Source organism: Cebus imitator, unplaced genomic scaffold (assembly GCF_001604975.1).
Source record: "Cebus imitator isolate Cc_AM_T3 unplaced genomic scaffold, Cebus_imitator-1.0 Scaffold82, whole genome shotgun sequence".
Taxonomy (NCBI): Eukaryota; Metazoa; Chordata; class Mammalia; order Primates; family Cebidae; genus Cebus; species Cebus imitator.
The window spans coordinates 7983995-7998712 of record NW_016107397.1 but is presented as its reverse complement, the minus strand read 5'-3'; the positions used below and the strand labels follow the sequence as shown (position 1 = coordinate 7998712).

Below are 14718 nucleotides of genomic sequence, written 5' to 3'. Positions count from 1 at the left end.
TAAAAAAAAAAAAAAAAAAAAGATGCTGGGGGTAATTTAGAAGTGATTTTGAATTTCTAAATATATGTGTACTGTGAAAGAGAAAGCTATTATTGCCTTTTACTGGACATTAGCTCCTTCCTCTTAATAGCATAAGCCCTGTCCTATTGGTGAGGTAATGTACCCAGCTAAGAAAAGCGACATTTTCCTGTCTCCCTTGCAGGTAGGCACAGCCATGTGACTAACCTGCAGTCAGTGAAAGATGAGGGGATTCCGCTGTTGGGACTTCTTGGAAAGCTCCATAGGTGGACAGTTTGCAGGGACACCTTTGCCCTTCCCCATCTTCCTTCTTTCTTCCTGCCTTAAATGAAGATGTGATGGCAGTGGTCCCATAACCATCCTTCACCTTGAGGTAACCTTGAAGACGGAAGGCATGAACTAGAATGATGAGGCCAAAAGCAGGAAAAGCCTGGTCCCTGGTGACCAGGAAAACCACGTTACCAGCCCTGAACTTACTGTTAGGCAAAAGAAACCTGTATTGTGCCCAGGCTACTCTAGCCTCGTCAAATGCAATTCCTAACTGATGAAGAGGCATTACTGTTTGGGGTTTCTGTTTGTTTGCTTTTACTTTGGGGGAGGGTGGTGTTTGTTTTTTCTCGTTGCTGATAAAGAGGTTAAGACACCCCTTTGGTATTGGTTATTCAACTATATTTCACACATATGAAAGCATTTATAACTTAGACTAATAACAAAATGAACACCATTTCATCCACCATCCAACCTAAAAAGAATAGATTATTTCCAGGCTCACATCACCTCTCCCAAACATATCTGCCTGCCTGTCCCCACTTCTCGCCCTACCAAAGGGAATCACTCTTCTGGATTCCGTGTTTAACATGGCCTTATTTTTCATTTATGGTTATACCACACGTTTGGAACCCTAAATTATACTGCTCTACTTTGCTTATTTTGAAACCTTATATAAATGGTATCACATCCTGCATTTTTCTGCAATGTGCTTTTCCTGTCATAATGTATAAGACACAGTTACATTGACGCAGGTAGCTATGGTTTAATTTCACAACTTTATACTATTTATTGCGTGAATATGCCACCATCCAGTCATTCTCTCATTGGTGGCTATGTGGATTGTCTTGAACTTTAGACCACTACAAAATGTGGACATAAACACTCTCATACTCATCTCCAAGTGCTTCCTGACTTTTCTAACACCACAACATATATAGAACATTACGGTATTTAAATAGCATACTGGAGGTAAACTAGGTGTGTAGCGTTCTGGACATGGCTGTGGTCCCACAGACTCTGGTCACCCCAAAGACTAACAGAATCAGTAAGATGAAGTCCACCAGTGTCCCAGTGGATGATAATGAAGACCTACGAGTGGAATAATTGGAACAAAGAGTGTGGGCCTGTCAACTTTGCTAGATAAGACCCAACTGTTTCCCAAAGGGGCCAAAACAGTTTTCACTCTCAGTGGCACCATGTTAGAATGTCCATTGCTCTTCATCCTCAACAAACCTAGACACTGTTAGACTTTTTTATTTTTGTATTAAAAAACACCAGGCCAGGCGCGGGGGCTCACGCCTGTAATCCCAGCACTTTGGGAGGCCAAGGCGGGTGGATCACGAGGTCAAGAAATCGAGACCATCCTGGTCAACACGGTGAAACCCCGTCTCTACTAAAACTACAAAAAATTAGCTGGGCATGGTGGCGTGTGCCTGTAATCCCAGCTACTCAGGAGGCTGAGGCAGGAGAATCACTTGAACCCAGGAGGTGGAGGTTGCCGTGAGCCGAGATCGTGCCATTGCACTCCAGCCTGGGTAACAAGAGCGAAACTCCGTCTCAAAAAAAAAAAAGAAAAGAAAAAAGAAAAAAACACCTCTCTGATCTTAAATTGTATTTTCCTTATGACTAATGAGATTGGGCATCTTTTCATGTTTATTGGCCATTCCTAGTTCTTCTTCTGTGAAATGCTTATGCATTTCTTTGGCCTACTTTTTAAACTGGGTTGTTAGGGATTTTATTATTTTCCTTTTTTGAGACAGAGTCTTGCTCTGTTGCTCAGGCTTGAGTGCAGTGGCATGATCTTGGCTCACTGCAACCTCTGTGTCCTGGGTTCAAGCGATTCTCATGCCTCAGCTTCCCAAGTAGCTAGGATTACAGGCGCAAATCACCACGCCTGGCAAATTTTTGTACTTTAGTAGAGAAAAATACAAAAGGTTAGGTTTTACAAGTGATCCGCCCGCCTCAGCCTCCCAAAACGCTGGGATTACAAGGATGAACCATTACACCCAGTTTTGTTTTGTTTTTAAGACAGACTCTCACCACTACCCAGTCTGGAGTGTAGTGGCATGATCTCGGCTCACTGCAACCTCCACCTCCTGGGTTCAAGTGATTCTCCTGTCTCCACCTCCGGAATAGCTGGGACTACAGCTACATGCCACCACACCCAGCTAAGTTTTGTATTTTTAGTAAATAGAGGGTTTGGCCATGTTGCCCAGGCTGGTCTCAAACTCCTGGCCTAAAGTGATCTGCCCACCTTGACCTCCCAAAGTGCTGGGATTACAGGCATGAGCCACTGCACCCAGCCTATTGATCTTTTTAAATAGACTTTTTCCTTTGCCATCTTTAATAAATTCTGAATAGTAAATATTTGTCAGTTTCATGTTATCACAAAATCTTCTCCCAGCTTAAGGCCTGTTTTTCAGTTTCTCACTGTTCATTATTTGATGAACAAAATCTCATAATTATACCAATCTCTCTTTCTATGGCTTAAGCTTTTTTGTGTCTTTTTTGTGCTATTTGTTACTTAATTTCTACCTTACTGTTCTGTGGTCAGAGAACATGTCCTATAAATCAGATACTCTGAAGTATGTTAAATATTACTTTTGATACAGCACGAGGTTAATTTTTGTACATGCCCAAAACTTACTTGAGAATAACATGCATTTTCCAATTGTTGGGCGGAAGGTTCTATAATAAACGGTCACTAGATCACTGATGGCAAACATGGCTGAGGGGGATGGGTGACAAATCCAGCCCTGGCCATCTGTTTCCATATTGTCTACGACTGATTTCACCCTACAAAAGCAGAGTTAAGTAGCTGTGACAGAGACCGTATGGCTTCACAAAGCTGAAGATAGCTACTATCTGGTCCTTAATAGGAAAAGTTCACCAAATGCTACACTGGACTGTGTTCAAAACCTGTTTCCCTTCTATTTTTATCCGCTTGATATCAATTAATGAAAGAGCTGTTCTGAAATCTTCTTTGATAACAACACATTTAGCGATTTCTGTTCATCTTTGTTATTTTATGTTGAGAGTGATTTATCAGGTGCAGACAAGTTTTAAATCATTCCGTTTCCTTGATGCAGTAGGTCTTCTATCATAATCCATGGTCCTTTTGTCCTTGATAATTATTTTTGCTCTAACACCTACTTAAGTGATATTATTATTATACCAGCTTATTTTCTCCTAACATGCCTTTTTTTCCATTCTTTTATTTTGGATGTGTCTCTCAGAAGTAAAACAGCATAGAGTTGGACTTGGTTTTCCCATGGAATCTGACAATCTCTGCCTTTTAGTCAGGAAGTTTGGTCCATTGATTGTAGTGACAGATATACTTGGTTTCATTTCCATTACTATAGATCGTGTTTTCTTTTTACCCTATTTTTTGATATGCTTCCCCCCTTTCTTTCCTGCCTTCTTTTAGATTCAGCTTAGCTTTATTTTTCACCTTTACTGATATGAAGTTTTAACCTTTTCATGTTTCCCTAAACATCATTACATTCTAGACTTAGTAAGGTCGAAAAGTTCAACAGTGTCTCTACCCTCCTTCAGAACAATGTAAGTACATCTGAATTCAGATCTCAGATTTAAATGTTACTGTTGTCCAGTATTTTAGTTTCACTTTGCTTGTTTGCCATTTACTTTTATTGCGTTTTTAATGGAGAAATAAGTCATCTGTTTTCAAAGCAGTGCTTGAAAATACCAGTAGTATAGATACTATAAAACAAAGCAAACTCCACTCACTATGTACATCACATGAAAAAACAGTCTCACATTCAGGTAATAAAAATTAGAAATAAAAAGTCCCAAGGTTCCAGCTTGGTAAAACAGGTACAGTTACAGGTAATGTTTAATAAACTAATTTTTTTCCCAATGTGTAAACAAAATGATCAGATTAAATTTGTGCCTGGCCATTTCAACCTAACACCATAGCCATTCAAAATACAGATATTGTGCACACTTCACCCGATTTATTATTCTGGTGAAAGGGCAAAGATATGAAAAAAAGAAATATCATATACTAGACATCAGAAGGTAATGGTGAAAGAAAAGTCTCAAGTAATATACAGCCTAATAGGAAATGACTATATTTCAACTTTGGAAAATTAATCCAGAAGGACAGGAAAAGAGTTTCAGTAATTGCGGTTTAACATGAAACTGCAATTAGAGGAGGGAGGGAAGGGTTAAAGCAAGGCTAACTGGAGAGACTAAGTTTGCTGTCTAAATTAAGAAAGACTAAACTTTCATTCATCCATATCTGTTGTCCCTCATATTTCCTAAACATCAATGTTCTACTGCTTAATTACAAGGGATCTTCTTTTTTCCACTTAAAGTATTGCTAATCTTTTGTAGACTAAAACAGAAGAGCAGAAAGCCAGTAAGATGTCAAGGGCTTGCTAAAAATTACTTTTATATGTTTCTACATGTAAAATTTACAGATGAGTTTTGATAAGTCATTTAAAAATAAAAATGTGTTTAAAACTCTTGGAGAAAATGCCTTTTTGCTTATGGGTGAAACTGGAAATTAACTTTCCTATCAGGAGGTATTCTGTGGAATGTACAAAACTTCTCATATGTAGAGATCAAATGGTCGTCCAAGATCAGAAACACATCTCATAGGCATTATATTTAGTAAAGTTTTGCTACAATGTAGAGTTTTGTGGTAACCAAAATTTGGCGTTTTGTACCATGTGGCCACAGGATGGTCAGTTTCACGTCATGGTTTAGAAAATTATTCTTTTTTTTTTTTTTTTGAGACGGAGTTTCGCTCTTGTTACCCAGGCTGGAGTGCAATGGCGCGATCTCGGCTCACCGCAACCTCCGCCTCCTGGGTTCAGGCAATTCTCCTGCCTCAGCCTCCTGAGTAGCTGGGATTACAGGCACACGCCACCATGCCCAGCTAATTTTTTGTATTTTTAGTAGAGACGGGGTTTCACCATGTTGACCTGGATGGTCTCGATCTCTTGACCTCGTGATCCACCCGCCTCGGCCTCCCAAAGTGCTGGGATTACAGGCTTGAGCCACCGCTCCCGGCCTAGAAAATTATTCGTGTGTGCGTGTGTGTGTGTGTGTGTGTGTGTGTAGTGACACATAAGCATATTTTGTGCATACAAGCAAAGAGAAGGGGGGAGGCAAAAAGCCTTTTTGTTTTAGGACTAATGATTGAGGACAAGACAATATGGAGTTTTCTCAGCTCAGAGAAAATATTTGATTGCTGATTACTCTCTAAAACAGTTCTACAGATAAAACCAGTGTGTCATTTCTCCATGGTGTGCCATCAAAACCAAACACCTACTAATGATTGTTTTGATGTCAAATACGTACCTAAAAGTTGACATTTCATTTTAAAGGGTTACAGCTACCTCATAGGGACTGACCCAGATGTACTTTTTGCTTTCTCTGAAGTACAGTACACCACTGCACAATGGTATCCAATTTTAAGATTGGATGAAGAAACCTCTTCAGGAAAAAATAAAATTCACCAATTTGAAAAATCTAAAATTAGTTCTACTTTCTAACAAAAAATATAAAGTGCATCATCAGTGTAAGGAATTCTGATACCAGTTTGTATTCAAATTTTCCCAACAATGCATCAAACATAAATCCAGTCCAGATGTCAGTCACGTATATAAATATAGCTGGAAAGTTTTTTCTTTTTAAGGGCAGTTTTGAAATAGTCAATGTAACTGTTGCTGACACATTAATAACAGTACCTCTAGCTGTCACATACTAATTTGGACTTCTGATCACGACTAGCCCAGTAAAGGAAGTCACTAAATGAGCCTAAATCCATTTCAAGTCATATCTAGTCCTGTATCCTTCATTCTCCTTTAGTATTTGAAGACAACAGGCTGAGTTAGCAGATACTGTTGACGGACGCTTGTGGCTGTTTTTATCCATTCAACCTGTTTTATTGAATTCTTGATAATAGGAATTAGATTTGCAGGGAGAACGGGGATACTGGAAAGATCTGCACTGAAGTTCCCTGAGAGGCCAACAGAGAAGATGCTGTCTGAATTGTTTCTAATGGAGTTGTACTTGTCTTTGTGTTGAGTTTTTCCTGTTTAGGTTTTCTTGGTCCTTTCTTCTTTATGAAGCAAGAATATCCTCTAGACTCCAACTATAGGATTAGATATGTTTGTTGCTGCGTTTCCTGAAGGTCTGGATGGCTTATGAGACATGTTGAAGAAACAACTCTGGTGACCATGGGCTTTGGTGATGGAGCAATGGCAGGCTGAGAGACAGCGTGAGGAATACTTTCGTTTAATGCAGCCCCTGAACTTTCACTGGTATTCACCTGTTGCAAGGAAATTTCAGTAGCCTGTATGTTCGCCACAGATGCTGTCATTACAGCCAGGGCAGGACTGTTTCTACCCTGAGAACTACTAATCAATGGGCCTGTCTTCATAGTGCTAGTAGAGGAAGGCACAGAAATGCTGTTTTCACCACCTGCAGACAAGTCAAAGCTGCTGTCATTCAAATCTGTCAATCTTCTACCTTCTGTTGAGTGTGCTTTCTTTTCCTGAAGCACATGATGAGGCAGCAGCTGATGAAGTTCCTTTCTTCTTAAATGCATTGCAGCAATTTTCATACCCGTCTCAAACATCTTACTATTCATTGCTTGCCTATAAACAGTATCTGTGAAAGACTGGATATCATAGGTGAGATCAATACTGAGAATTTCAGAGTTTTCTGGCTTCTTTAGCACTAACCCAATCACCCACATTGTACGAAATTCTTCCTTATCAGGATTTTCTTTGGGTGCTGGAAATGACTGTGGATTCACATGTGCCAGTGTAATAAATTCATTCTTCTCCAAGCTCCCAACCAGGATCCGGATCTTTGATTCCACCAAGCCCACCCATTCTAAATGTTGTTTTTCTGTTGGTGCACTTGCCAGAAGTACAATATAATGCTTGTACTTTTGAAAGAAGCTTGGAGCTTCAAAGAGTTTGGACCACTCTGCCTTACTCAGCAAAATTTCGTGTGTGATAGCAAGTCCCTGTTTAAACTCCTCAATCATGACCATCCTGGTTGAAACAGACACGTTGTATGTGGAGTTCTGCTGTGGGTATGCTGGTGTGATGATAGGCATAAGATGGTACCTATCACTGGGATTTACTCTTGGGTCCCATACAGGCAAATTAAGATTCCGTTCTTCAGGCTCTTTCAGTAACACTGGATTTGGCCATTCCCATTCAGAAAATACCAGGAAGAATTTCCGTACAAGAGTTGACGCTACTGCATTTGGATAAAGCTGACAAGTTCTTGCTACTAGCATGGCCCAGGAAACACCTCCGAGGAAACCTAGTATATTGGAATAGATATTGTGGCATTTGGCCCACAATTTGATGGCTCTCAGAGTCAACCTGAAGTTGTCAATGTTTGGCACTAGATGTAAAATTTCATCAGTTACCCGGCAACCGTTGAGGCTTCTTATGCATCTAATGTCTAAATTTTTAAGTAGACTGTCATCTCTTAGGTCCAAGTCTTCTGGAATAGTCTGTAGAGCTAATCTTGCAAACAAAATATCAATCTCTATCCCATCAAAACACAGTTTGATAACTGGCACAAATGCCTCCTCGACAGCCCTTAAATCTTTTACTTCCTCCTGTAGTTTCAGCTTAGCATAGAAGGACGTGAAAAAGTCACTTCGATCCACATGCCTTGGTGCAATGCACAAGGCATCAATATCTGCGCCTTTCGTATGCACTCCTAATCTGTAAGAGCCAAATGTAAAAATCTTTCCTCCAACGTTTTCAAGTATAGATTGCGGAAGACTCTTGCTTTCACTGATTTCGCGTATCCATTCCTTTACCAGATCATTTAATTTTTCCAAAACTAAAATCCTGCGCTGCAGTTCCTCTTCCTCTTCGAAGACCCCGAAGGGCCTGAGGGTTTCTATTAGCCTCTGGGTGAGGAGGCAGTCCGTCTCCTTGGGGACCGCTAAGCTGATCGGCGAGGAGATGCCGTAGCGCTTCGCCGGCTGCGGTGTTCCCTGGGCTGTCACTGGAAACGGCATCATCTTTCAGCGCCCGCCCCGCCAGGGCACGTCCCCCACCACCCCGACCGGGTCATGATCCAATGAGGCGGGAAGGGAAGGGCTCCTAGCAGCCCTGGTCTTGACCCCACTCCCGCTCCCGCTGTGCGCCCTGCGGCTTCAAGCACTTCCCCTACTTCCCCTCGGCCCCAACATGGCGCCAGGCCTCTCGGTGGCCGCGTTCCAGAACCGACCGCACACGCGCGGGCGTCTGCGCACCGGCAGCTGGCGCAAGGGTTCACGGGAGCCACGGCTTTCTGGGCTGGGCCCCCCAGCTGCGCGGTGGGCTCCAGACGTGAGTGGGCATGGCTCAAGTGGTCTATAGCCGGCCAAATTCAACCCTTTATTACCACCATTTTACGTATTTGCCCAGCTTTACCCATCTAATTCTTTGCTCCCCAAGTCTCCTGACATCTCAGATGTGCATCCTTTCTGAGGGCACCCTCAGCCCTCTTCACCCTCACATACATCCTTGGATGTCCAGATACCCCTTCAGTGGGAACTCGTTGGTGGAAGGCAGTGGACGTTGTTTTAGCTAGGGCAGCATTCGAGGTCGACAGCTCTGTTCTGGCCATGCTTTAAAGGAACGATTCTGCTGTCCTCTGGTTCCCGTTGAGAATTCCACCGCTGGGTTAAGTGCTGCTCGTCTGTCTTTTCTTATGGCGGCTGTAAAAGTCTCTGTCCCTAGTGCCCTGTGATCCCACCAATGTGTGTCCAGGGGTAGATTTCTCTTTAATAATCTTACCCAGGATACACTATAATTCCCAAATCAGAAGTCATGCTTTTCATGATCTCCAGAAGCCTCTCAGGCACTTCCTCGGAATATGTTTTCCAACCTGTCTCCTGATTCTCTTCATTTAGACACGTGGTGAACCTTCTCACTCCGTCCTCCATGTCTCTTAAGCCATGTGTCTTTCTGGGTGATGCCAGATTACCGCCAAGTCCTCTCTTCAGTTGTATTTAGTCTGCCGTTTAAGCATCATGGAAATATCCACTTAAATACTTCTATGTTATTACTAGAAACACTATTTTGTTCTTTTCCAAGCTTTTCTGCTTTTCCCCCTACCTTTTATTTCTTTAAACGTGTTAAACATACTTATTTAGTATTCCATAACTAATGATTCCAATTCCGAATGCTTTTGAGAAATCTATAGTTTCAGTCTTGTTGTTAAGAACTCAGAGTGGCATTACCTGTTGTATCTTGTAATTTTAGATTGTGAGCTCATTTCTGGTGTGACTTGGAATGCCTTTATAGAGGATGTGTCCTTCCAAAGAGGATTTGCTTTGTTTCCAACAGATGTTCTTGTACACTATCAAATTGCATACAGTGTAATTTCTTATCCAGGGATTATCTACAACATGTAGGTGGTGCAGTTTTGAACCCCAAATACATGTGAGAGGACATGTGGTTTTCAATTCTAAGGAACAGGCTTTAGTTTTTCCCACCCAGATCAAGAGAGAGAACTTTGTCATCTCCTTTCACAAGGTAGCAGATTCTTCCTATTCCAATTTTTCACTCACTGTGTCACCGTTCAAGGATTCCAACTGTATTTGGAAGGGTCTCAGTTCTAACTCCCTGCCTTTTAAGGTCCCAAGGGCTTTCTTTCTCTTCTTGAACAGCTGTTAAACTTAAGTTTCTCAGTTTCTAAGACTGGCAAATGCCTCTATGGCAATTCTAGTTTCAGAATCTGCTAAATTTCTGAGGTTTCAAGGTATCTCTTTTTTTTTTTTTCCACTCCTAGAGATTTCCTTTATTTTCGTGGGTACTCGGCTATGCATTAATAAATGATTTCTTATATTTATCCAACATTTCCAGGTACTGTACATAGAAAGATTTTCCAGGATAATTAATCCTACATATTGCCAGAAATATAAATATCTTCTTTTCAATGCATTTCAACATTGGCTTCCATGCTCCAAAACAGCTATCAGAAAAGTCTTTGGTGACCTCCATGTTGCCCAATCCATGCCCCCAATGATTTCCATCCTTTTTGACCTACCGTAGCTTCATCTTGGCCTCTGTGACACCACACTCTTCATGTTGTCTTCTACATGTCTGACCACTCCTCAGTCGGATTTGCTGATTCCTCCTCCTTTATTTGACCTCTAAATGTTGGAGGTCCTCCAGTTTCCATTCTAAGCCCTCATTTCTCCTCACTGCGTGTGCATTCACTACCTAACCTACCTACTGGTTTCCACAGCTTTAAATATCACCTACTTACAAATTAATTACAAACAAGTAGTTTTAATCAGATTCTCTTCTGAACTCCAGATCCATATTATCTGTTTGCCACCTATATTTGGATGTCTCTAACTTAACATAGTTTAAAGAGAACTCTAACTCTTCCTCCCATAATTTGCTTTTCTCTCAATAGTCTCCATTTTAGGAAATGGCATCTCTTTCTACCCAACTCTTCATACGAGAAACCTGGGAGTCATTCTGGACACCTCCCTCTTCTGCATCCTCAGCATCCAATTATTTACAAGTTCTGTTGATTTCATCTCCAGAATATACTTAAAATTCCTCTACTGCTTTCTACCCATTCCCTTATAACTCTAGTCCAAGCCACCATCAACTCTCACTTTGACTTCTACAACAACTGAATTAATCTCTTATTACCTTCTCAAAGTGTTCTTTACCTAGGAGCTAAAGTCTTGTAATCCCTCCAGTGATCCTGCATTATATACAGTGTAAAATCCAAAATACTTAACAAGCCAGGTTGCTCTTTCCCCCGACTATCCGTCTGGCCGCACCTTCCGCAACGTTTCCCTTTGCACCAGCTCAACGACCTTCTTTCAGTGCCTGCCTTTGCTTCATTCTCTCTCATCCCTGGGTCTTTGCACAATGCTGTTCTCTCTGCCCAGAATGCTCTTCCTGCCCCACCGACTGCCCACTGCTCTCCACCTGGTTGGTGTATTGTCATCTTTGAGACTGGCTTACATTTCACCTCTTCAGAGCAAATTTTCATAACCCTTATTCTAAATTAGCAGCTGTGCTGCTTTTTCTGTCATATACCACATAATGATGTTTTGAACAACAACAGACCATATATACAATCATGGCCCTACAAGAATATAATATTGTTTTTACTGTTTCTTTTCTGTTTAGATATGTTTAGACACACAAGTACTTACTGTTGTGTTCTAATTACTCCTAGCATTCAATATACAGAAATATATCATACAGGTGTGTAACCCAGGAGCAACAGGCTATGCCATACAGCCTGTGTATGTAATAAGCTGTACCATCTAGGTTTGTGTAAGTCATTCTAGGATGTTCTGACAATGTCATGTTAGATATATAATTGTTAGACATACCTAACAATGGCATAGTTATTGATAAATACCATTATTCAGTAGGAAGAAGCTACTGAATTTGAGTAGTCTGTACTTAGGGGAATGAATATATAGTATAGGCATATAATGCAAAACTATGCATCAGTCAAAAGCAATTAACTGAATAGAGCACCATGGGTAGATGTTAAAAACATAATGTGAGGCCAGGTGTGGTGGCTCATTGCTGTAATCCCATTATTTTGGGAGGCTGAGGTGGGAGGATCACTTGAACCCAGGAGTTCGAGACCAGGCTGGGCAACATAGTGAGACCCTGTCTCTATTTTTTAAAAAAATAACACAATGTGAGTTACAAAAGAAACAATGGGCTTTATAGCACAATCCCACTTAGGTAAATTAAACATATACAAAATACTATTTATGTCCTAAGGATACATATGAATCCAAACATATGAAAGGTAAATTGGAATGGTATTCATTAATACACTAGAGTGGGTTCCCAAGGACAGAATGGCAATGAAAAGAGAAAATGATCCTATCCATCCACCAGAGCATGTGCCAGAAGATTGGCATGTGATGGCCACACACAGCAGATAGAAGCTTTTGCAGCTCTTTCTCGGCAGTTCCCCACATTAGTAAGATGGTTGCCTTGTATGAGGCATTTGGTCATGGCTGCAGGACAGAGCAAACTAACTTTCATAACCTTAACTTTGACATCATTGGTTTCTTATTCTGGGGAAATGAACTGTCATGTTTGTTTGTTTGTTTTTGAGACAGTCTTGCTGTGTCAGCCAGGCTGGAAAGCAGTGGCGCACTCAGATCACTGCAACCTCCATGTCCTGAGTTCAAGCAATCCCTCCTGAGTAGTTGGGATTACAGGCACCCATCACCATGCTCAGCTAATTTTTGTATTTTTAGTAGAGATAAAGTTTCGCCATCTTGTCCAGGCTGGTCTTGAACTCCTGACCTCATGATCCACCCACCTCAGCCTCCCAAGGTGCTGGGATTACAGGCGTGAGCCACTGCGCCTGACCTGTTGTTTTTTAAATAATACTATGTATACATGTGGCAGCCAGTGGATTAGCTATCCCCAACCCTCACAACTTCTTTGCCTTGTACTAGAGGATGCAGAGCCAAAATCTTTGTCCAGCTTTGTGCAGTCAGAGCCAACCATGGGTGGCAATGGCATTAGTGAGTCTGGCCTCCCCTCTCGTGTGTGTTAGCCACGCAGGCTTCACCTTCTTCCAGCTGCTGCAAACTTGTACCAGCTTCATGTTTTCTAGTGAGTGTTTTGCTGATTTTTAGACATTCATTACTTTATTCTAGTTATTCATCACAGCGGTTTTAGATATTGCAAACATTTTCTTCTAGTATATCACCTACCTTTTATCTATATGGTGTCCTTGGTCAAACAGAAATTTTCAATTTTGATACAGTCAAATCTATCTACTTTTTCTTCTTACAGATTGTACTAAAAAAAAAAAAAAAAACAGGCTGGGCATAGTGGCTCATGGCTGTAATCCCTTTGGGAGGCCAACGCAGGTGGATCACTTGAGGTTAGGAGTTCAAGACTAGCCTGGCCAACACAGTGAAACCTCATCTCTACTAAAAATACAAAAATGGTGGGTGCCTATAATCCCAGCTACTCAGGAGGCTGACGCAGGAAAATGGCCTGAAGCTGGGAAGTGGAGGTTGCAGTGAGCTGAGATCACGCCATGGCACTCCAGTCTGGGCAACAGAGTGAGACTCCAATTCAAAAACAAAACAAAACAGAACAAAACAGATGAAGTCTTGCCCTGCTGCCCAGGCTGGAGTACAGTGGCATGATCATAGCTCACAGATCACAGCTGACTGCAGCCTTAACCTCCTGGGATCAAGTGATCCTCGCACCTTAGCCTCCTGAGTAGGTGGGACTACAGGCCTATGCCACCATACACAGCTAATTTTTATATTTTTTTGTAGAGACAGAGTCTCTTATGTTGCTCAGGCTGGGCTCCAACTCCTAGCCCAAGTGATCCTCTCACCTGAGCCTCCCAAAGTGCTAGGATTACAGGTGTGAGCCACCATGCCTAACCAGTTTGTACTTTTTAAGCCCTCTTTATCAAATCTTTCATTTGGCCATATAATTTTACTTTTGACATCCAGGTCTTTGAAGCATTTGGAGGAAGGATCCATTTCCTTTTTCTCCATACAGCTGAAGCCAGTTATCCTAACGTCATTTACAAAATCCTTTCCCCAGGATTTATGATGCATGCTGTAGCTCACCCAATTCCCACAGGGTATTGGGTCTGTGTCTGCACTCTCTATTCTGTTTCATTGGTTTATTTGACTCTTCCTGCCCCTAAAACCACATAGTTTCAATTACCATGGCTTTAAGATATGTCTCAAGACTAATAAGGTGTCAATCCTGCCCACCTTTGCTTGTCTTGTTCAAACCTATCATAGGCATTTGAGAATCTGACTCTTTCACAAGATGGACACTCAGACCAGTTGCAGTGGGCTCACATCTGAAATCCCAGCACTTTGGGAGGCCAAGGCAGAAGGGTCACCTGAGCTCAGGAGTTCAAGACCATCCTGGGCAACATAATGAGACCTCATCTCTACCAAAAAAATGAAATAAAGAAGAAGTCGAGTGTGGTGGCATATGCCTGTGTTCCCAGCTACTCAGAGGGGCTGAGGTGGGAGGATCGCTTGAGCCCAGGCGTTTGAGGCTGCAGCAAGCCATGGTCGCACTACTGCTCTCCAGCCTGGGTGACAGAGCTAGTCCCTGTCTCAAACAACAACAACAACAACAAAGATGGACACCAAGTCTTTCAAGGACAACACAGCAGAGAAGGAGCACGAAGGTAGAGCTTACTTCTTTCAGTCTGTATATATCTGAAATCTCTGGAAACTCTTCTGCCACTTAAAACATCAAAACGAGGCCGGGCGCGGTGGCTCACGCCTGTAATCCCAGCACTTTGGGAGGCCGAGGCGGGCGGATCACGAGGTCAAGAGATCGAGACCATCCTGGTCAACATGGTGAAACCCCGTCTCTACTAAAAATACAAAAAATCAGCTGGGCATGGTGGCGCATGCCTGTAATCCCAGCT

The 14718-nt window shown here is 41.9% G+C and overlaps 2 protein-coding genes across 2 annotated transcripts in view; both read right to left on the bottom strand.

The window, feature by feature from the left end:
* The window catches only part of RADIL (Rap associating with DIL domain), a 78071-nt gene that overhangs the window by 49676 nt on the left and 13677 nt on the right, over positions 1-14718 (bottom strand). The window lies entirely within an intron of this gene.
* PAPOLB (poly(A) polymerase beta) lies at positions 6407-8401 on the bottom strand. The gene has a single exon (XM_017533777.2). The coding sequence runs from the start codon at positions 8315-8317 to the stop codon at positions 6413-6415; it is 1905 nt and encodes a 634-aa protein (XP_017389266.1). The 5' UTR covers positions 8318-8401; the 3' UTR covers positions 6407-6412.

What these genes read in the sequence shown, in the direction of transcription:
- PAPOLB (XM_017533777.2), bottom strand. Translation starts at nt 8,317, where the DNA reads ATGATGCCGTTTCCAGTGACAGCCCAGGGAACACCGCAGCCGGCGAAG.